This window comes from Prunus mume, linkage group LG2, assembly GCF_029339155.1.
Source record: "Prunus mume cultivar Tortuosa linkage group LG2, ASM2933915v1, whole genome shotgun sequence".
Lineage (NCBI taxonomy): Eukaryota > Viridiplantae > Streptophyta > Magnoliopsida > Rosales > Rosaceae > Prunus > Prunus mume.
The window spans coordinates 36,699,598-36,722,910 of record NC_142699.1 but is presented as its reverse complement, the minus strand read 5'-3'; the positions used below and the strand labels follow the sequence as shown (position 1 = coordinate 36,722,910).

General features: G+C 34.1%; 2 protein-coding genes across 2 annotated transcripts; both read left to right on the top strand.

Annotated features, from left to right (window-relative positions):
• Positions 1-15,524: 15,524 nt before the first annotated feature.
• LOC103322896 (Protein kinase superfamily protein) lies at positions 15,525-18,990 on the top strand. Its single transcript, XM_008224848.3, has 9 exons — positions 15,525-15,714; positions 16,234-16,352; positions 16,460-16,888; positions 17,061-17,312; positions 17,424-17,578; positions 17,708-17,787; positions 17,891-18,026; positions 18,139-18,288; positions 18,398-18,990. The coding sequence occupies exons 1-9, from the start codon at positions 15,647-15,649 to the stop codon at positions 18,578-18,580; spliced, it is 1,572 nt and encodes a 523-aa protein (XP_008223070.1). The 5' UTR covers positions 15,525-15,646; the 3' UTR covers positions 18,581-18,990.
• A 702-nt stretch (positions 18,991-19,692) lies between these two features.
• Positions 19,693-22,668, top strand: LOC103322897 (2-oxoglutarate (2OG) and Fe(II)-dependent oxygenase superfamily protein). Its single transcript, XM_008224849.3, has 7 exons — positions 19,693-19,942; positions 20,034-20,091; positions 20,189-20,293; positions 20,580-20,637; positions 21,303-21,478; positions 21,925-21,994; positions 22,115-22,668. The coding sequence occupies exons 1-7, from the start codon at positions 19,800-19,802 to the stop codon at positions 22,408-22,410; spliced, it is 906 nt and encodes a 301-aa protein (XP_008223071.1). The 5' UTR covers positions 19,693-19,799; the 3' UTR covers positions 22,411-22,668.
• Positions 22,669-23,313: the final 645 nt, after the last annotated feature.

Here is a 23,313-nt window from a genome sequence, read left to right as displayed (position 1 = left end):
AGCACATTCTTTTGCCTCATGTCCAAAACCGTGACATTCATAACATTTTCGACCCTCAGTTTGTTTAACAAGTCTGGAACCTTCTTCAGAATTAAAATTGTTTGACTTAAAGGGTTTAGATCCTGAACTCGTTCCTTTTCCCTTAAAGTTTTTACTCTTGAGAAATTTTTGAAACTGTCTAGTGATTAGAGCAAATTCCTCATCACCAATTTCCTCACTTTCTTCACATTCTTCTTTTACAGCTTTTAGAGCAATGTTTTTACTCCTTTTCACAGTAAGAAGTTCCATTTCATAGGTTTTCAAAGACCCAACTAATTCTGCAATTTTCATTGTGTTTAAGTCCCTAACTTCTCCAATTGCAGTTTTCTTAGGTTGAAACCTAGTAGGTAGTGATCTAAGTACCTTTTTGACAACTCTAGATTCAGGAATTTTATCTCCAAGATTAGCACAAGCATTGACAATACTATTTAACTTAGCATAGAAATCAGAAAAGGTTTCATCTTCTTCCATTCTAATAATTTCAAATTGAGTGACATACCTTTGAAGCTTTAACTCTTTAACAGCATTTGTTCCTTCATATGTGACCTGCAAGATATCCCAAGCCTCCTTGGAGGTCTCACAATTTGAAATATTAGAGAATTGATCAGGAGATAAGGCAGTAAATAGAGCATTTAATCCTTTTTGATTATTCATGGAGTGAGTTTGCTCAGCTAGTGTCCATTCTTCATGAGGTTTGAAAACAACTTCCTTAGTGACAACATCACCATCTCCCTTACCTTCATCAGACATTGTCTTTGATTTGTTTATTATAGTTTTGGTTGGAGGAGAGTAACCAAAAACTACCGTGTTCCAAACACAAGCATCTAGTGACCAAAGAAACGCCTTTATCTTTGCTTTCCAAGCAGCATAGTTCTCACCATCAAAGTATGGCGGATGTGAGATTGATCCAGCTGCTCGATCCATCACAGTAGTCCCTATGATCTCTCTAAATAAGTTTAGAGAACCGCTCTGGTACCAATTGTAATTGTAAACCTGGATGGATCAATATTAAAACGCAATATGCAGGATTGATATGTGATTTAATGATATGTGATTTAATCCTTGTACTACACAGCAAAAATCAAACACTCAACAAACTGAGAAAATAAACGAAGCACAACGTATTTGTACGAAATCTTGCACGAGGAAAAAACCCTCCACACAGGAGAGAAAAACCTCAAGGCACACAGCCAATTTCACTAAAAACGTAAGGACATATACAAGACTCAATTGATACTTTCTTACACCACAAAAGAAGATTGATCAAATACTTTTGTCTTGTACAAACACGTCCTCTTCACTTTCTGTTGGATGAACACCAATTCACGCAGGTTGATCTTCCTCACAAGCAAAGCTTCCGCAGCGTTCCCTGATGAATGAATGATATGTTATGCTCTCAGACTATCACCTAGATAAATCTAAGAACTTAACAGCCTTTTATCTTTCTCCCTTGATCTTATAAAACAATCTCACGATTTTGATTAGAGTGCAAAAAGGAGGTGTACCAAAAAAACTTTCAGCCCAACCCTTTATATACTAGGTTAACTTTTTTACCTAACAAACAAAGAGATTGGCCTTATTTAAACCACTTCCTTATTTAAGACTCTATGAAGATTTGTATAGACTTTACACCAACTCAATCTTTAATTGGGAAACCAAATCCAATATGAATGCAAATTATTCTTACCAGAAAAGAGCTTTGCCGTGTAACACTAGTCAATCATGCTCATCGTTTACCGCAAGCTCCAACCGTTGCAAGTTACAATTAATTCTAAGACTAGGAATAACCAACTTACAGACTCTTTACATTTGCTAGGAAATAGCCAACTAAAAGTACACTTTCATAAACACACAAGCATCAGTTGCGTGTGAGCACGTGAAACTAGCACAATCGTGTACACAGTACAATTAATAATATGCTGTGTAAATTAACAAAATAAACATTTACATATCAAATTGTTTGTTAAGAAACATTTATCTTGATAACTAACCACATGAAATAAATGAAGTATAATTTTCTGATATGAACAAATAAAGCATTGAATTGATGCATTAATCGGCAGCATCTAAAGTAAAATTTATTTTGGTAAGGTTTGCCTTATTTTTCATAATAACATTTTCCTGAAAATAAAAATTTGTTTAATAAATATCCAGCCAAAAGTGGCAATTTGTCATGATTTCAATCTCATAGCCGCTTCCAAAAAAGAAAAATAAAAGAAAAAAATGAGCTTTTAGTAATATACTCAAAATATGAACTGAAATTATAGGAAAAAAAAGGGAGTTTCACTAAAACACCCAAAATAAGAGCTAAAATTATAAAAAAACCCAACATGGAATGCACTTTAGAAATACACCCAAAATCCATTTACTATATAAGAAATTGGTGTTGAAGTTCCTATAAATTACAGGACTGCCACTGAAAAAAAACTCAAAAAACACCCAAAACAAGCCCAATCCAATTTTATAAAAAAGCCCAAAACTTTTTTTTTTTTTTTTGGTTACAAAAAGTCCAAAACATTTTATTACAATACAAAACTATCTCGAAAACAGTAACTTCAAGCACACATCTTCATTAAACCATCTCAGCAAAACATCTCTTCATTTCACCGTCTTCATCATTTATGCAAACTGAAACTCCATAACAACCACCAAGCTTGATCTACTTTCAAAAACCAACACCACACACTAACCTCCACCTGCAAAACAAAGATAAAATTTCAGAGAACAATTTCAACAAGAAAAGGCTTCAAAGATAAGACATTTAAAAACCAAACCTTTATTGTAATGTTGATTAATTGCTGTAAAGTTTCAGTATATGGTAATAACAATATTTTATATTCGAATCCAAGACAAAATTTTGAAACTATATTGGATTTTCACTATTGGACTAATTGCATATGACTATAAAATAGTCAGTTTTCAGCAACTCAAAAAAGAAAGAGATATTTAGTCATATACTCATTTTTAACACTGCTAGTTTACTTTCATGATGATTAATGGCTGTAAAGTTCCAGTATAGGGTAATAACACTGATTGTTTCCTCTAAAATCCTATTTTGAATGCATATCTACCACCGTAAAGTTCCAGTATAAGGTAATAACACTGCTTGTTTCCAATGAAATCTTATTTTGAATGCATGTCTACTACTATAAAGTTCCAGTACAGAGTAATAACACTTCTTTTTTCCTATGAAATTCTATTTCTAATGCATTTAACCATTGTAAAGTTCCAATATAGGGTAATAACATTACTAGATTCTTCTGAAATCCTATTTTTAATGCATGTCTACCCCTTGTAAAGTTCCATTATAGGGTAATAACACTGCTAGATTCCTCTGAAATCCTATTTCTAATGCATGTCTAACCCTTGTAAAGTTCCAATATAGGGTAATAACACTATTAGATTTACCTGAAATCCTATTTCTAATGCATGTATACCCTTTGTAAAGTTTCAATATAGGGTAATAACACTGCTAGATTCCTCTGAAATCCTATTTCTAATGCATGTCTACCACTGTAAAGTTCCAGTATAAGGTAATAACACTGCTTGTTTCCTATGAAATCCTATTTCTAATGCATGTCTGTAAAGTTCCAATATAAGGTAATAACACTGCTACCTAACAACAAATTATAGTTGACTCAAAAACCAATAGTGCATAAACAGAAAAAACACGAATATACTCATATTCAAAATTAATATGATAACAGAATCAAATATCACAAATCTGTAACACAGCTCAAACCAAAACACAAAAAGCAAATTCACAACCAAACTAAATTTGAAATCAATCCAAATTATAGACAAAAAAAATTAAAATCACAATTTAAAACTCAAACAAATATCTAATACAAATTAGAACGAAATTAGAAAATCCAATAGCTTATCTCCAAATCGACAATAACAAAAATAAACATATAAAATCAAGAAGAATTGGATCTACATTTCAAATTTAAACTCCAAAACTGCAAAAATTATGAAAACTTAACCAGCAACTTAATTAATCGAACATGAAATCACCCAAATCATACTACAATAAAATCAAAAAAGTCCTTACAATACCTATACCAACATATTCAGACTAACAAGGGGAAATTTTTGGTCTTGGACCCTGGCCAAAAAGTGGCCGGAGTAATCCGGAACACTGCCAAAACCGTCGGTCAAACTAGGGTGTATTGATTAATTTCCAAAACTCCAAAATCTATCCTAACCACATACATAAACAGCTTGAGCACGAAAATTAGATAAAGTTTCATACCTCGATCGACGGAAACAATAGCCAGAGTCACCGGAAACGACGTCGGAAAACTTGAAATCCACAAACCTTTTTGAGCTCTCAGCGGCATCATCAATGGCTGATGTGGCTGGGCTTTAGCCCAGACTTGATCGTCGACCTTGACCGATCCTTTTCCGATAGCTGTCATGCTGGCCGTGGACGGAGCACCAAGATCGTTGGCCTAGGCTTGGTTTCTACGAAGGGAGAGAGAGAGAGAGAGAGAAAGAGAGAGAGAGAGAGAGAGGGCCCAAATTTAAAAAAAAAAACTAATTTAATACTAAATGGGTAATAAAGGTATTTCATTTAAGTAATTAAACTAAAAAATGTAACAGCTGTCAGTTTTGGGTATATTTTGGGTGTGTTTATATGTTTTAAATAGTGTAGGGTATATTTATAGTTTCATGTCTAGAATTGGGTATTTCACTAATTTTGTAAAAAAAAAAACCCTACATGAAATGCAATTTAGAAACATACCCAAAAACTATTTACTACATAAGAAATAAGTGTTGAAATTCCAATAAATTACATATCTACCATTGATTAACTTAAAACAAGCCCAACACAAAAAACTCAACAACAAAAAAACCCCAAACAAGCCTAACCCAAATTTTTTAAAATAACCCAAACTATAAAATTTATAATAAAAAAAATCACGAAAATCAAGGAGCTATCCTTACGACCCTTCTCCACCAAACCTCCGTACACTGTTAATACTATGTCATAGAAGTATATTGTTAATACCATGTTATAGAAGTACATTGTTAATACCATGTCATACATTGTTAATACCATTTTATAGAAGTACATTATTAATACTATTTCATACAAAAATTTTATAAAAAAACCTAAAAAAGCCCAGCAAGACATCCGATATCTTTTGCAGAAACCACCTCCAATTGTCCATAGTTTCACCACATACAATCGCAAAGGCAAAAGAAAATACCTCTACAAGAAAGAAAGAAAAGTACATTGTTAATACTATGTCATTGAAATACATTGTTAATATTATATCATAGAAGATGTCGTAAGTACTAAATTCTCCACAAGCTATGATTACCACCCAGTAAGACAACATCCAAACTTACACAACTACGCAATGCTTACATTATCAATGATAGACTTAAGAAGATCATGTGACAATTTCAAGTCAGATTTCATCATTATGGCAATCACCATTTGCTTAACCTGAAACCAAACAGAGGCTACTTAATTTAAATATCGTATCCGTGTTCATACAAGGTATCAAACGTAAAAATACCCATAAAAACATAAATTTCCTCAGAGACTTAGACAGTAAAAAAGGAGCACAAGACTCACTTCTTCTCACTCAATGAACCCGGTTTCTCTCATATCATAGAGCCTAAATGCAACTGCAAGTAATTAACAAACAACATAAGCTAACTAGGAAGACACACACACACAACATTTAGCTTTGCCACTTATAGCAGTAAGACTTACGACAATCAATTTTATCATCTATAGGGGCATATGGATGGAAGACATTGAGTGCATGAACAAACTCATCAAATTCAAAGACACCATTTTCTCTTCATCAAAGAGATCAAAAACCTAGAAAAGCAAAATCCAATTCACGTAAATAGGTGCAGGGAATTATATATATCCTAGTCAATTAGTTCAAGATGTTGGTATGAAGCATATACCCTGTCCAGGAAAAGATTTTCACCATAGAGAGTTCTGAATAGTGCTAGTTGAAACTCTTCCTGCAACATAATGCATGAAACTAGAAAGAAACAGCACATTTCTTCATAATTGAATTTGAATGATTCAAAGAAATTTGGCTGACCTTATGAATCGATCCGTCATCGATAATTGAACTTCTCAGCTTTTTAAACAGCTCATGCAATACCTCCAACTCATTAACAGTAACTGCATCATGATTTCATGCAAGCAAACAGCACAAACAGTCATGGTTTAGTGGTGGTAGTCTCCACTTGGTTGGATTACTCTCAAGTTAAACTCACGTGGTTTATATGAATTTGATATCTAGTTGTGGCTAGTCTCGTTAGGATAGCGTAGCTTTATTATGTATGCATTCCATCATAAAAGCATATGTATAAATATAGGAATCACATAATTTAGAGCTTGAACTTGTAAATTCTCTCTCTCTCTCTCTCTCTCTCTCTCTCTCTCTCTCGGGTTAGTGTATTAGGGTTGTTGGAGAACTTATAAATCTAAATGCTTGAGCTTGATTTGAGCAATCTAGAAGAAGGGAGAATATTTAATCCCACAACCATGCAATTTTGAAACCATACGACTCAAACTCAACAAACTAGCCAACCAAAATTTATTAACTTGGAATCTCCAACACAATCTAACTAAGCAACTACTATAACAGCAAACTACATGACAAGCTTAAAAATTATATATATACTAAAGCTCAAACCAACTAAACACTGTTCTTAAGCACAGTGAAATGACGAAACTGCCCTCTCCTTTTTCTGTTTTGCAAACTCATCTTTCTCATCCACACAGTGAAATCACGGTTTTGCCCTTGGTTAATTGCTTTGTGTTTTCCCCTTTCCCCCCCTCTCCTTCGATTGTAACGACTTGGAGCCTTCGTTCTATCAGATGCTGAGTTCGCTTCTAACCAGGTTGGTTGGCCTGGTTGCGGGGCAATGATGGAAGAGGTTGGTCTACTGTTGGAGATTATCTGGAGGCTTCGATTTTTATAGGAGTGGTGTGCGTTAGTCTTCTTCTTCAGATCGAACTCCAGCTTTCTTTCTGTTTCAGTCTCTTTCTCTCATTGATCTGTAAGTAAATTTTGCTTTATCTTTCCATTCGATTTTTGTTGCTCTTCTTTTTCATTTTTGTTGTTACTAATATCTTGGATCTTATTTGATTAAACTATAAGACCTGTTTTAATTTGCTGCCCTAAAAGTCCAAATCCCTAATTTTTCCTCATAGTGGGTCTGCGTTATTGATTTGCAAATTTTATCCCAATACTGAAATTGATTTCATTGTGTTATTATTTTGATGAAATCAGGTTAAACAATTTAGTTATTAAAATACTATATGATTGCTTTTGATAAGGTTTTCTATTTGGTTATTAAAAATTAGTTGGTAAACCCTGAAAATCGGTATTTGGATATGCTGGTTCTTTTGCTACAGGGTTTAGGATAGCTCTGTTTTGGTAAGCAGGATATGTTGCTATTTGGGTAGCTCTGTTTAAAGATATGTTATTTCTTTTACTACGGGGTTTTAATTCAAATTCGTTCTTATGCTGTTTGGGCTATTTTGGTGCAATTTTCTCTGTTTTTTTGGGGCTATTTTTTATGCTGTTTTGATTCATGGGTTGGTTTTTATGTATTTTGTTTTTAGAAGTTGGGACCTTTTGGAATTTGATATTGATATGGGAATTGAAAGCTTTCAGTTCAGGATAATGCTTTTCAGTGTGTGTTTTTTTTATATGTCAGACAGAGACTCGAATCTTATCTGCATAATTTTTCCCCTCCTTTCTGTTTCTTTTGGATTAAACCTGAAAAATAAAATTAGAAAACAAGTGTCCAATGCAATGCAAATGAGACTCTACTTAATGAAATTGTTCTCTTGCTTTTCCTTATCTGAAGAATGCTAATTTTCCATGGAAACAAAGGAAATTAGAATATTATATGGAAACAAAAGAAATTGTTGTGTTATGTATTGCAATACAGTTAGTGAAAGAACTTTTTCTTAATAAATTTTTTTTTTTTTTTCAATTCATAGTGGAAATAACTTTAAAGTGGGAAAAGATCATCTATTTTTAACAATGAGGATGAGATTTATTTTTTTTTAAAAGGTTGGCTACATATCAAAACACTGTTAAAGATGTAGCACATGTGCCACTAATTACACAAATTGTGTAATGATGCATCTAGGATCATTTAAACAGCCATTTTCCCGTGCTTTTACAGTGTTTTTCTTTGCCCAAAACACATTAATTTGGGTAGTCTTGAGTGATTTCTTGCCTTGCAGATTTTTCTCAGGCTAAAGTTTTGGTTTTATGAAAAGATTGTGCATGTATAAAAATACGCAAGCTAATTTCTTCTCCATTTTTTCTGTTTTTTATTCCTTTTTCTTCCCTTTTTTTTAAACCATGTTTTCTTTTGATATTTTGCAGGTGGTCTTTTGTTGATTTGGATAGAGCAGTTTGGTTGGTGTTTTCGGTTATGTCAAGCAGGAGGTGAGTTTCTAGGCTGAAATTTCCAATGAATTGTTTTAAGTTTTGTGAATAGAGCATAGGAATTAGCTAATGGTGTCAATTGACAATTGGTTGGGATAAGTGTGTGCTTATTATTTTTTCTTCAGGTCCTAAAGAAAGATGGCAACCGTACAAAAATACACTTCTAACAATTTTCAAACGCGAAAAAAGGATTGTATGCCTTATGAGAAGAAGAAACTGAATTTTCGGTTTTTGCGTTTTTTATAGGTGTTGTATAACTGTTCTTTAGACTGTTTGGTAGCTCTTCCCATTGCTGCTAGACAACAGGTCAGTTTTCTATTCATCTTTTGAAGAAGTCATGCATATCAACTGTGGCTAATTGGTTTTTGGATATTGTCTTTTACTATCATTGTGATGTTATTGCTTATATGGTTTGCTTGATTAGGCTATAGAAATTGTAATTAATTCGTTTTCATATGTTTGTTTTGAAATTTTTTATTTCTATAGCTACAATTCTGTTGGTGTGCGTCCATTTTGCTTGATTAGGCTATAGATGTAATAAAAATATTGTAATTTAACTCATCCATTTTTTTTTTCCTTTCCAGCTATTGGTGTGTTGGTTGGAATTTGTAATTTTTGAATATGATGCCTAAAAGAATTACAAAAACCAGAAAAAGCCTGAGTTAAATTATAATAGATCGATATTGAATGCATTAGTGCCAAGGAAAATGTTGTTGAGTTGTAAACAGTTACTCAAAATCTTCCACCAGTTTCATACTTGGTGCATCTGCATTTAGCATCTGTTCTAAATTCTTCGCTAAATGGCATCAAAATATTTATTAACCAAAAATAGCTAAATACAATGACTAGTAAGTCCTAAATTGCAACTCTTCCTAACAGGGCCTAGGCCCATGATACCTATGAGCTTGGGAGTTGGGCTGGTGCGACAAGTTCAATATCCATAACAAGTGGGGATTCTTGTATATTAATGTTCTAAATCCAAAAAACATAACGTTTTTTTTTTAAATCAAAAAAAATATATATATATATTACACATAAGATTCCCTTGGGATCTTAGTTCCAAACATATCCATACAACATAATTAACATCTACCGGAAAATGACTAAACCAAATACAGGAGAGCTGATAATGATGTCCTTTGAAGTATCTACCACCATATTAGATTCAGGGAAAATGTGAGTGAAGGAAATCTGAGAGCACTTCAGAAAAAGAAAAAAGAGAAAAAAAAACTTACATTACCGAGCTTTACTTTCAGCTTTTCGACCAAACTAAATAATAATAATAATAATAATAATGAAGCGAAAAAGTCATTTGAACCATTGGTTGCTCTAGTGGTTTTGCCCACAAGGGACTCGAACCCCTCTCACTCTAATCCTCCTAGAGAGCCTTATCCAACACGCTGCAGACAAGTTTGTTAATAAAGCTACGACATGTAATATTTATATGGTCTTTAAAATTTCTGCAAGCTAATATTATCTAGGATAAATTTCCATTAAAAAAAAAATCCCTAATGATAAATTTAGGCATATGTTTAATGTTATTTATTATTTTATTATAGAGTTGTATTTTTTTGTTTTTGGTTATATATTATGGAGTTGTATTATTATTCAATATTGAGTTTTAATATTGTTCATTATATGTGATACTAAGTTTTAACGAATTCTTTCTATGTGGTACTAAGTTACTCATATATATATATATATATATATATTTTCCAAGCTCATATATCTTATCATATGTAATATATTGTAGTAAATTATTATAACTAAAAAATTATGGTGTGTTTAATTTTCTTTCACTAATTACTACATATTTTCTAAAGACACAGTGTTTGTCATGTCGCTATATAATCAACTTAAATCACTCAAACCCACCATGCCATGCAGTTTATTCCAATTTTTTGTGATAAAATAATAGACAATTGACTAAATAAACATCCTCTAAAGTTACAATAAAAATTTCCAAGTTTTTCTCACAATTTCTGTGATTTTTATTCAATTTTTATCGATATTGATATTTCCTCGATATTTCCATCGATATATCTGTGTTTTTGGACCATCAATATTTCCGAAACTCTCAATATTTTAGACCTTGGTTGGAACTCATGTTGTGTTTACTAATCAAGAATTAAAATTGAATTACAATTATGAAGGATTCATGTGTTTATTATTTCACATTAAGGAATTAAAAAGTAAGTGGGGCTCACATAAAATCAAAATTCAATTCATGATCTTTGAGGAATTCAATTCTTGGGTGGGAGATGGTAGTCTAATTACTGGAGAACTAACCCATTGTGAATCCATCTTTTTTACCCATTATATCCTTACTCAATTTTCAAATTTTCAAATTTGTCATCTACTTTAACCCAACAACGAGGATATTTTAGTAATTAGCACCATTTATACCCCAATTCCATATGGTTTGGTAAATAACTTCAATAGCAATCCATAATCTAATTCTCCTTAATCCAACTCCTCATCAATTCAATTCTCCCCATCGAATTAATAAACATGCCATCATAGCAGTATGGAAATCGTACCACCCAAAAAACATATAAAAGATGCATAAATGATAATTTTTATACAATTAATATTTGGGGAGAATGGAATATTGAAAATTAGACCCTATAAAAATATTCCTTCCCGCCCTCCCTCCCCCTCATCTTCTCACCTCCTTTATTATAGAGAATAGACATAGATTGCAGAAAGAAAAAAAATCCCATAATTTTAAGCATGTGGCCCCCCAAACATCACTCTCTACCTCCACCACTAAGTACAGAGTCTTTGATTAATTTGATAGTTTTAATTATTATTTTTATTCTAATTCTAATTATAATTATATTTAGACAAAACTTAATTATTTTTTGTTCATAATTGTGGTTTAAGATATTTGAAGTCACAAAAATGAAAATTAAGTGCCACTATAGCAAATAATCATGAACGACACAAAAGAACTCGGATGAATAAAAAAAGAACACCATCTTATAACAAGTAGATAGTATCTAAAACAGATAAAGGACGTGGCATTGCTAGGTCATAAGATTCTTGTTTTCACATTTGTCCATCTAGTCATGGTTTTAAGTTTATGTAAAGGAGTAGTGCGGGGGGGCACACGCCTCTCAATTGTTTATTTGCATGTTGTGACTCTGTTTACTATAATTTTCAGTCTTGCTCACTGCAATTGCTGCCTGGTTTAAAATATATAGTAAATTTGGCTTACACCCTTTAAATTCAATTTGTCATATCTAAAACCCTTCACTTTTTGTTCCTATAATAATACCCAATTTGTATAACTAAAAACCCATGATTAGGATCCAACTCAGCAAGTTACCTAATTAAGCATAAAATCTGATTTATTGTACTTTTCAGATTCCAAAAATACCCCCAACTAAGCCATTATTGCATTTTGTATATTAATGTAGGAATCAATATGGAAACAGTTTTTAATTGGATTTTATATAATGACATAGGTTGAATTTGGAAAGATCTCCAAATGGTTGTAATGGATGTAGGAATTAATTTTGAAACATTTTTTAAAAAATTTAACAATAAATTCAAATTTGGGTAATCGTTTGTTTAATAAAATGTTTATGTTATTTTCTTTTTATGAATTATACATGACTAATAATCCACTTTATAATTGTTTATGAATAATACTGTACATACTAATTATGTTGAAAAAATAATGTACCTATTACTTGTTTGTTTTATGAAAAATATAATTTACCTAGTATGAAAAGTGTACATAATTATCTATTCCAATATACCTACATTATACGACATCCAATATACCTACATTAATTTTAATGTACTTACAATTAGGATTTAGGTATTATATGTCATCCAATGCACCTACCATTTGAATAATATACCTACTACGAATAAAGTACCTATTATTTATCTAAATAATGTACCTATTTTTCCTCTCCAAATAATGTACCTATACACATTTACAGGTATATTGTAAAATAATGTACCTATATTTTATATAAATTATTGTGTACCTATTTTTAATTATGAAAAATATATGCAATTACAAAGTAACTGACTTTGTTTTTTTTTTTTTTTTGTTAAATAATATACCTATATTTTATATGTATATATTTATATTATATTTTTCATAGGTACATTATTGGATATGTAATTTACAGATTTTTTTTTGTTTGAAATTTTAGGGGGCGAGATGTGAGAAGGAATGCCAACTAAAAGAAATGGGGTGATTGATATGCTATTATTAATAGGGAGTATATTAATTACAATTATGGCAGTTAATGAAATGCTTGAAATAAATTAGAAATAAAATATGAAGTTTAGTGGTAACGATATAAAAATATAGAAATACTACGACCTCTTATATCCTACTGGTCATTTAAATTTGAAATTGGGTTTTACACATAGATGTATAGAGTGATAGGTATATGTCTAGGAAATAGAAAATGTAGGGATTTATATTGGACAAGCCCTAAAATATAAGTCCAGTGGGTTATTTTCTAAGTTTTTTTCCCTCACAGTTGCTTCTATAAATAGCACTACGAGCGCGCCTCAAGTGCTCAATCAGATCAAAATGGCAAGCTTATTGTTTACTTCCTTAGCCTTTTGCTGATCATCATGGGCACTCCGATTGATGACAACTGTTTGGCCCCAGTTCAAGCCTTTAGCTTATGGCTAGGGTTAGGGTTAGGGCTCCGTACTGTCTGCTTCTTCACCGGAGGTATGCGAGTTCGTGGGACCCAAGGGCGAGCCATAACGTACGGACAAAAGCTTATGGATATGGTCGCCATTTTCAAGCGCGGCAAAATGAAACTCCAAGTTTTCTTGAGAACACGTGGTCGGGCACGTGGGATGGGATTGGCAAATTTGGCAGAGTGAAAGGTTCTTGTCCGGAGCCAGCTTCGGTGGTGAGAGGTGTGGACTTCAGTGTAGTCGATTATGTCTTTCGTAACAAAATGGTTTTATGTTTAATCTTAAACCACGGTATAGTTGTTAAGATATTTCAATAATACTTTGACTTTAGATTTCTCTCTTAAATGTGAGTTTTTTCTTTTTGATGGAATCTTAAATTTAAGTTAATAAATTTGAACTAATACACACCAGGTTTCATTAAAATTAAAGCATAAACGTATTTTCATTAGAGCGTCTGCCTTGATTCATAATAAATAAATAAAATTTTAAAAAAAGGTCAAAAAAGAAACTTACAAATATCAAAATTACTACTGATGCTCTCCTACCCTCTCGTGCTTCAACAGTCTCTCTTGGGCCATTGTCTACTCCTAGTGCTCTCCTGCCCTCTCGTGCTTCAACACTCTCCCTTAGGCCATTGAACATATCCATGCTCTCCTAATTTACCTTTCTTATTAACAACAAATATATAATTCAAATTTTATTTTTATTTCTTTTAATGCAATTTTATAAATAAAAAAAATTGTAAAAACACTCACTCGTTTAGGTGCAATTCCTTGTCTAGTGAAAATGGAATTATTTGTAGCTGATTTTGTTCAGCTATGGCCACTATTTGTTTATGTTCTTTCAGGTCCAGGTCGCTGTCAATAGTAACCTTGTTGCTATCGGTCCACATATTACTTGTTTTGACCGCGACCTGGACCCGAAAGAACACTAAACATAAAAGTGGGGCAACTTGTTCAAGTTTTCAACGGTAGCTTTGTTGGCAAAGGAAGATTTTGAAACGATCTTGTACAAAGCATTGGTAATGAAAGCCATTTCAATTTAAGACAGAAGAAACTACAACACAAATCAAACGAAGAGATTTTTGTTTGTTTCCTAATCATACCATCGATTAAATTTTATACATATAGATCATTTAAATGCAATAATGAAGTTGGTGCATCATAAGTTTTCAGTGCTGCTAAACAAACCCTAAAATTAACTGAGTACACCCTATAATTTAAGTATACCCTAATATTTAAATCAAAATGCAAAATTAACTAAGTACACACCAAAAATACCACTGTACACCCTAATACACTATCACACAACACCAAACCCATTCATCATTTTTCGTTCTAAATTTTGATGTTTTGGTTAAATTCTGGATTGTTTGCCTCATAAAGTTTAATTTGAATCCGTATGTCGATGTTGGCATGAAATTACCACTTTCCATTCCAAATGATTCTGTTGAGTGTGATCAATTTTTTGTAGCTGATGCTAAGAAGCATATACTGGAAATTGAAATATGACTTCCAATAATAACTGCCTTCATGTAAGGACTTGTATTTATGGGCTGCTATGTAACTTGGGAAGATTTTTCCTTTGGGTGTCTAAAGACTATAATTTACAAGCATGTGTTCGTATATTGGCATGAAATATTATGCAAACCATCATTACCTACAAATTAGGTGGTACAAAGAACCTAATTGATTCTGTAACTAATTTGCATAATTAGTGCTTTGGTCCGCATATAGGATACAAGTTTCCCTGAAGATTGGCTTTTCACAAGCTCACAACGTCAAGGAAGGCTTTTGGCATTCTACTTTAGCTAATTAACGTAGTGTATCTGTTGGAGTCCAGTCTACAATCGTTTATTAATATACAATTAACAAACGTGATAAATTCATATAAATATAAAGTTCTAGTTTCTATTTGATTTTTTTATTTATCACAAAGTTTTATTATCATGGACAGTCAAACAAGATTGTACCTAAGTAGTAGTATTTTGTTTTATTTTTATGGTGCCCTAATCCATAATTAACATAATTAATTAATTACAAGTGTCAAAGACCCAGAAGACGTTTGACCTGTGGGAGTTGAGGGAATCTCCATAACCATACGTGCTTTGCTTTGCAAGCCTTCCAACATCTCATAAACATGCTAAAATTGCTAAATTTACACGCTGTTATTTGTTTGTTTCACAGAGAGAATAAACTGGGTTAAGAAGCAAATGATGTGTCCATAACAAAGAAAGCCGATTTTTGGGCATGAATATTCGTTGAATTGTCCAAAAATGCGGTAACATTTAAGGCGCAATACAGGAAAATCATGGGAGCCACTATTTTCATGTGCCTCTCTCTCTCTCTCTCTCTCTCTTGGCTTCTCTCTGTCTGCCACTTCCCTTGGCTTCTGAAGCCTCTCTTTTGTTGGTTTGGCACCCTTTGAGAGTTCATGGAAGATGCCCCAGAATCTGAACCTGAAACTTCTTCATGGTAATCACCTCGGTGCCCGCTTTTCAGCTCATCGCTTCTGGTTTCGCGGCTTTCATCTCTAAGCAGTAAGCAGTAATCTTTCAAATTCTCAAAGTCATGTTAAATTTCCATTGCCTATGAAATATATAATAATTCATGCATAAAACCTGCAGCCAGCTAGAGGACTAAATTAATTTTAACAATGCCTGTGTGTGCTAGGCTGCATTTTACTTCTTGTTACATTGCATTCTAAGGAGGTCCTGTAGAAGATTATTAAATTTTTATCTGCCACTATTGTTTTGTTGTTTTACAATGTTGCTTTCGATTTTTTGTTTTCGGGTTTTGGTTTTGTTTCTCATGAGATGATGTTTCAATGGTTCTTCTGCAATCTGTTCACAAGTCATTTGTTTGATTCTCTATATCTTGTGATGTTTATGCACGTGCCATACAATTTGGCCCTTTCTTCCTATTTCCCCACTTAGATGGTCGGTAGTGGTACTGCTCACTATCCCGGTTTTGTCTGAATTTGCTCTTAGGAGGCTCTTAAATCTGTTGGGTTTTGTCATATTTTCTGTTGTTTGCTGACACAAAGCTTGTATGGGCAGCAATGGTTCCCGCGACACTGCCAAAGAAAATGAAGAAGCGGAGGCTACGGCTACAACGCCTTCTCCTTTTGGATCAAGAAGATCAAGAGCTGGATTCTCTGACTCTTTTTCAAGTCAAGGTAACAACTTTATGCTCTTTTTCTTCTCTAGGCAGCAGGCAATGCTAGTATGCATGAATACAGAGCTTGGTGTGGTACTAATTATGTTGGGATTTTTGTCATAATAGACTTGAGGTCATTACAATTGGATGAGGATATCAGAATACATGAGCCCTCTCCGAGAGGAGTTCTTGAGGATGACTGCCCGAGAAGCTTAGAATCCGAAACGTCTTCTCCTAAGGCCAGCACTTCAGACTCAGATGCAAGAAGCAGCACTACTACAGACTCAGATCCAAGACAAAACCAAAACTGGCGTGGTTTCTTTCGTATATTGAAAAAGGGACCACAACATCCCTTCCCAACCTTCCCTCCTAAAAGTGCCCCAAAACCAAAACTCACCAGAAGGAAAAGCAAGAGAATAAGAGAGGACTTCATTCCACAGCTCAACTCTCCTGCCCTGATGCCTTCTTTCGATGCTGACTTTTGCCGCTTCAAATCTTCCTGGAAGAATTATTCACTATTAGACCTCCAAGTCGCAACCAACAACTTCAGCCAGGGTCTGTACTCTCATTTCTTCAGAGAACTTACATTACATTGGAGTGTAGAGATTCAGTAAATTCATTTTTTTCTTAGCTGATTTGATGGTAACTCAATAGAATCATGTTCTCTTTTGTAAGGTTGTCATTGTCATGTGAGGCTGATAACATTTTCTGTTTGTCCTTTTTGAAGAGAATTTGATTGGGGAAGGAGGTTATGCTGAAGTTTACAAGGGGACATTGGAAGATGGGCAGATTGTTGCGATTAAACGCCTGACGAGGGGTAGTCAAGAAGAAATGACCGCAGACTTCTTATCTGAGCTTGGGGTTATAGTTCATGTTGACCACCCCAATATCGCAAAATTGATTGGTTATGGGGTTGAAGGAGGGATGCATCTTGTTCTTCATTTGTCTCCCCATGGGAGCCTAGCATCCATACTTTATGGTTTGTATATCAATCTGGGAATCTTCTGTGAATCTTTTGAATTCCAAAATTCTCTCCATTTCACAATTACAATTAACTTATTGCTTTTGCTTGTTTGTCCCATATTTCTAGGACCTAGAGAGAATCTGGATTGGGGCATCAGATATAAAGTTGCTTCAGGGACTGCTAAGGGCCTTCTGTATCTTCATGAGGGGTGCCAGAGGAGAATTATCCACAAAGATATTAAGGCTTCCAATATATTGCTGGCAGAGGATTTTGAGCCTCAGGTACCCTTTGTCATCAGTTTACAGATTAGAGAAAAAAGCTGCATTGTGAATGGGTAAAACACCAGAGCAAAATTTATATAATTACTTTATTAATTTTCAATAACTCTTGGTCACTCCAATTGAATCCAGATATCAGATTTTGGACTTGCAAAGTGGCTACCAGATCATTGGACTCACCATATCGTATCGAAATTTGAAGGCACATTTGGGTCTGTAAATCCAGAAATTTAGATTTTTTTTTTCTCTTTCACCAAAGTAATTTTCTTTTTGTTAGCTCTTTTTTGACATCATTTCATTCCCCAATCATGGCAGCTACCTTCCTCCTGAGTTTTTCATGCATGGCATAGTAGATGAAAAAACTGATGTCTATGCTTATGGGGTGCTACTATTAGAGCTCATCACCGGCAGGCAAGCTTTGGATAGCTCACATAAAAGCCTTGTGATGTGGGTATGTTTACTTCTGTGCCCCAAGCTTTCTTGTTTCATTTGAAGGTAGCAAGTAGCATATTGAAATATTGTTGGCAGTTTAATTTCAATCTGTTTAAAAAAATACTTTTCAGGCCAAACCTTTGCTCTCCACGGATAATATCAAAGAGCTAGCTGATCCATGCCTTGGTGATGCCTATGATTTGCAACAGATGAAGCGTCTCGCCTTGACTGCTTCGATATGCGTACATCAGTCTTCAATGAATCGACCACAAATGAACCAGGCATGTATTTTTCCTAACTAGTTTATGATTTTACAGTGCTTAAGTGATGACTTAACCGTCAGACAGACAGCAGTATGCATCTTCTGATATGGCTTTAAATCTACCGCAGATTGTCCAGATTTTAGAAGGTGATGAAAGCATTTTGGAGTATGTTACAAAACGTCAAAAGTCTAAGCTTCAAAGGACATACTCGGAGGAGCTCTTCGATGCAGATGAGTACAACTCAACCAAGTATTTAAGTGATAGGGATAAACAACTGGAGTTTGTCTTGGGCCCCTCTAATGAGTTCTAAATTTTCGGTGAGGGGTAGTTGATACTGTTTCTTACGGGTGGATTCATATTGAGTTGAAATCCAGCCACAGACACAAAATGCAGAAACCAGACGGTTTTCGGAAGCAGGAAAAAGATCAGCATCCAAGAGGGAGAGAGAACATTGTTGAGAGATGTTGTATATGCTTTGTTAATTACTTAGAATTTGTACCATGAATGTGACAAATGCTGTCAAGCTTAGAGTATGCGTTTAGAGAGTGAGCCATGTACAGCTGCTGGAAGCTTGAGGTTGAAGATGAATATGCTTTCTGCTGCAATTTCTCCTTTTCATTTACCAGAAGTCAAGTAGGTTATTTTTCTCATGAAGGGTGAACTTCTTTGGCTTTGATGTGACAATTAGTTGGAAAATGATTAAAAATTTGCTTTCTTCTTTGTGGTGCCAAGTTTGGGAAACAATTCATAAAGCATGAGTTGGCTACTCTACTTAACAAAAATAGAGTAATTATTGCTATTACCTTATTAGCAAACCATGTTATATGGCAGGTAATGTTTACTTGTAAAAAACCTCTTTAGCTATTATTTTCAGTTATTCATAGAATTCTAACCTATCAGAAGATGAGATTAGAAACTAACATTACTCACAAAAGCAAATAATCTACACTCCAACTACTTGGCTACAATTTCTTATGGATCTGATCGTTATATAAGGTCTCACATTAATTAATTGTCAACAGTACTCTTAGAGTTCGTTTGAAATTGCTTATTTAGAAAGTATTTCTGCTCATAGGGACTTAGTATTTTTTATCAGAAGAATGCCCAAAGTTCCATTAAAAATCCAACTTCTTTTTCATGAAGCACTTCAAACTGATTTTTCGGAAAGCACTTTTATCAAAATTTCTCTAGTAAATGCTATCATAAACGTTTTTATTTGCCCGAAAGTGCTCTACACTTATATTGCGGTTGTATAACTAACTTCAACTACCATGACCAAAAAAAATAAAAAGGAAAATAAAACCTTTTAATTACTGTCTTAAAAAACAAAAACAAAAACAAAACAAAAAAGTACAAGACGTATGTTATATTAACAGTGAAGTTAAGAAAAAAACAGTATAAATTCACATGGCACCACAGGCAGTTATATGCAGCAGTGAGATTAGGATTAGGAGGATCGTTCCATTACCAACAAAATTCAATTGACTGACTCTCTCTCTCCGAGAGATTGGGAATCTGACTGAGTACTGATGACTAGGGTTTGGCTTCAGCTGTTCTTCTTCTTCTTCTTCTTCTTCTTCCTGCTCTCAATCTCCTCCAGCTCCTACGCTGCTTCACCACACACCTTCACAGTCAATCCTTCTAAAGTCAGACAGATCTCATGGAACCCTAGGTTCTCTTTCTCTCTCTGGAAAAAAAATAAAAGTTGACTTCTTTTTTTCTTTTTTGTGATTGCGTTGATGTGATTGAATGATGAATTGCAGAGCTTTCGTGTACGAAGGTTTGCTCACGGACGCAGAGTGCGATCACTTGATCTCCATCGTGAGTTTGCATTTACACATTTCAAATTTTCAATCTGTTGAATTCGTCAATTGTGCTTTCTTGACGTTTTGTCGTCGTGTTGTTGTTGTGCGATTAGGCGAAGTCGGAGCTGAAGAGATCGGCCGTGGCCGATAACTTGTCCGGTCAGAGCAAGCTCAGCGAGGTGCGGACCAGCTCCGGCATGTTCATCCCCAAGGCCAAGGTTTGCTTCTTTGCTCTTCCCTTTTCCATTTTGTCACCATTTTTATTCGCCATTATATGTGTTCTTCTTTTAACTAGATACTAGTTTTAGTTAGGCTTTGCATTCAATTTTCTGTTTTAGCCCAAAAATACATTAAATGCATACACATGTGGATGTTCAATTGTTCGTGGATCATCACGGATCATGAATCCGATTGCAAGTCATCGCAATTAACAGGGTTAAGGTCACACGCACACATATGTATGAATATATGTAATGCGTTTTACAAATTAAATTGTTTTTGTAGGATCCTATTGTTGCTGGTATTGAGGACAAGATTGCAACATGGGCGTTTCTTCCAAAAGGTAAACCCTTTAGAGAAGAATACTATTTGAGTTATCCTTTTTTATCACCTTGAACAATTCAGTTAATCTCACTGTCATCCATTTTCATATCTCTCTCAATTGAAAAATCCAGGATTTCTCTTTTATGTCTTTTTATTGAGTTCCTCATGCCTTGCTTTGATTTATCCTAATGTTTTAGTTTCAATTGGAATTCTGTTATTCACCTTGTATGAGTCTCTCCAACTAGGCATCCATGACTGAATGGTTGAAGTGTCCAACTCACAATTGCTTCATATTCATATACTGCTTTTTCCGTGTCAGCGCCTAATATAAGTTGGGAAATATATCTAGATTCTAGAGTAAGATGTGTTTCTCTTCCTTCTTTACATATGTTCTCTTGAATGAGATTGAAATCAAAATTGAATATAAACAGTGAAGATAGTTGGGAAACCATGAGTAGGACTTTTGATATAGATGGCAACATGGCTATTACTGCCTAATGAAGTGAAACATGGACAAACATATGCTAACTTGAATGCTTGGGAGCCATGTTGGTTGTCTATTCTGACATGAACTGAGCATCGGCAATATTGGATTGATAAAGAATGATATGATGAAAAGTTACAAATGATTTCTTCATTTTGCTGGAATAAGCTTACAGGTGTTATGTGTTTCTTGATTTTCAGAAAATGGAGAAGACATACAAGTATTGAGATATGAGCCTGGACAGAAATATGAACCACACTATGATTACTTTGCCGACAAAGTCAATATTGCCAGGGGTGGACATCGCGTAGCAACTGTACTGATGTATCTTACTGATGTGATCAAAGGTGGTGAAACAGTGTTCCCTGAAGCAGAGGTTAGTTAAAGTATTCACCTCTTGCATTTTATTAAGTCTGTCTTAGAATCCAGTCTTAGTTCACACACAGAAAAGAATGCAATATACTGTTCTGTAAGATTTTTATCTTAGACTCCCCCTGCCCGCAGTTGGATTGATAAATTAGCATGGCTGACATGCTCGTTAATATGCATTGATTAGCTCTTGAGACTATATCACATTTGGGTTAGCATAAACCTTGTTATTGCATTTAGTTATTTCAACAATCATCTGAAATAGAAATCACGGAAAAGCTAGGACTCCAATCCACAGAAAAAAGAAAAGAAAAAAGAAGATAAAGAAATGACTGGTTGTATTAACTGGTTGGAGGGTGTTGGTTAGAAGAGTATAAAAAAACTTTTACCAGCTTGCTAATCTGCTTTATTTAATCTTGTTATAATTATTTCTGTAAACGAATCTGGCTGCAGGTACCTTCACGCCGTAAGGCTTCAGAAGTAGACCACAGTCTCTCTGAGTGTGCAAAGAAAGGAATTGCAGGTCAGTTCTAGATAACTATTTACAGTATTCATTGATATATATATATATATATATATATATAAATTGTTGTAGCAAAGTTGATGCATTCTGTTGTTTTCTATCTTCCTCGGAATTACATAGTGAAACCGCGAAGAGGAGATGCCCTTCTTTTCTTCAGTCTCACCCCACAGGCTGTTCCAGACCAAAAAAGTCTCCATGCTGGGTGCCCAGTGATTGAAGGAGAGAAATGGTCAGCAACAAAGTGGATTCATGTCGATTCATTTGACAAGAACTTGGATGCCGGCGGGAACTGTGCAGATCTGAATGAAAGTTGTGAGAGATGGGCTGCCCTTGGAGAATGCACCAAGAACTCAGAGTATATGGTTGGATCTCCTGATCTCCCTGGCTACTGTAGGAGGAGTTGTAAGGTATGTTAGAATTCACTTCCTGATTTCCACGTGGGCCATCCGGTGGAGGCTTCCTGTTCTGTAGTGGTTATTCGTTAATTTTTTGGTGGATTGTAATCCTATTTTTCATTACAAGCACTTTACAGACGTAATAGCTGAATAGAACTTTGGCATTTTGGGTTGTAAGTCTTTGCTCTAATTGTACTTTTTTGTAAAACTGTACCCATGCTTTTCGAAGAGAAATGCGGCAATAGAAACCCACCAAAAGAAATGTGTTGTGTCGATGTATATACTTGAGACCCAAAATAATGACTTGAAGACCGTTCTTTTAGCACATAGATGGACTGATATGGCGGAGCCAATGAAGGCCCACAAGGGTCAGCTGACCCTTCTGAAGTTCCTTAAATAACCCTGTAATTTTTTTTAAAATATTTACCCTTTGTTTATAATTTATTCTTAAAATCTGACCCTTCTCACTGAAGTTCCCCAAGTTGTTATAACTCTTTTTTTTTTCCTTTTTTTTTCTCTTTACTTCTTTTAATAACTTAAGAATTACTAACCCAAAACCACTTCATTTTTTATTTTATTTTTTATGATTTCTTTATTATCTCAAATTAAGAACAATGATGTTTATATGATTTCTTTATTATCTGAATTATGAAATTTGATATTATTGATAATGAAGTGACTATGAAAATATTTCAAGAGATGAAAGATTGTGAATGTATTGGAATGACATATATGAGTTATTACTAAAGACTTTGTATTATTAGATAAATTTATCTTGTTTTGCGATTATTTTATTATTTGAACAATTTCCTGGCTCCGCCGAGCATTACGATTTATTATGCTTATGATGTTACACTGTTCGACCTTTCACTTCCCCAGTAAGAAAGAAGGGAGGTTGAAATATCATCCATGTCACTCTCTACA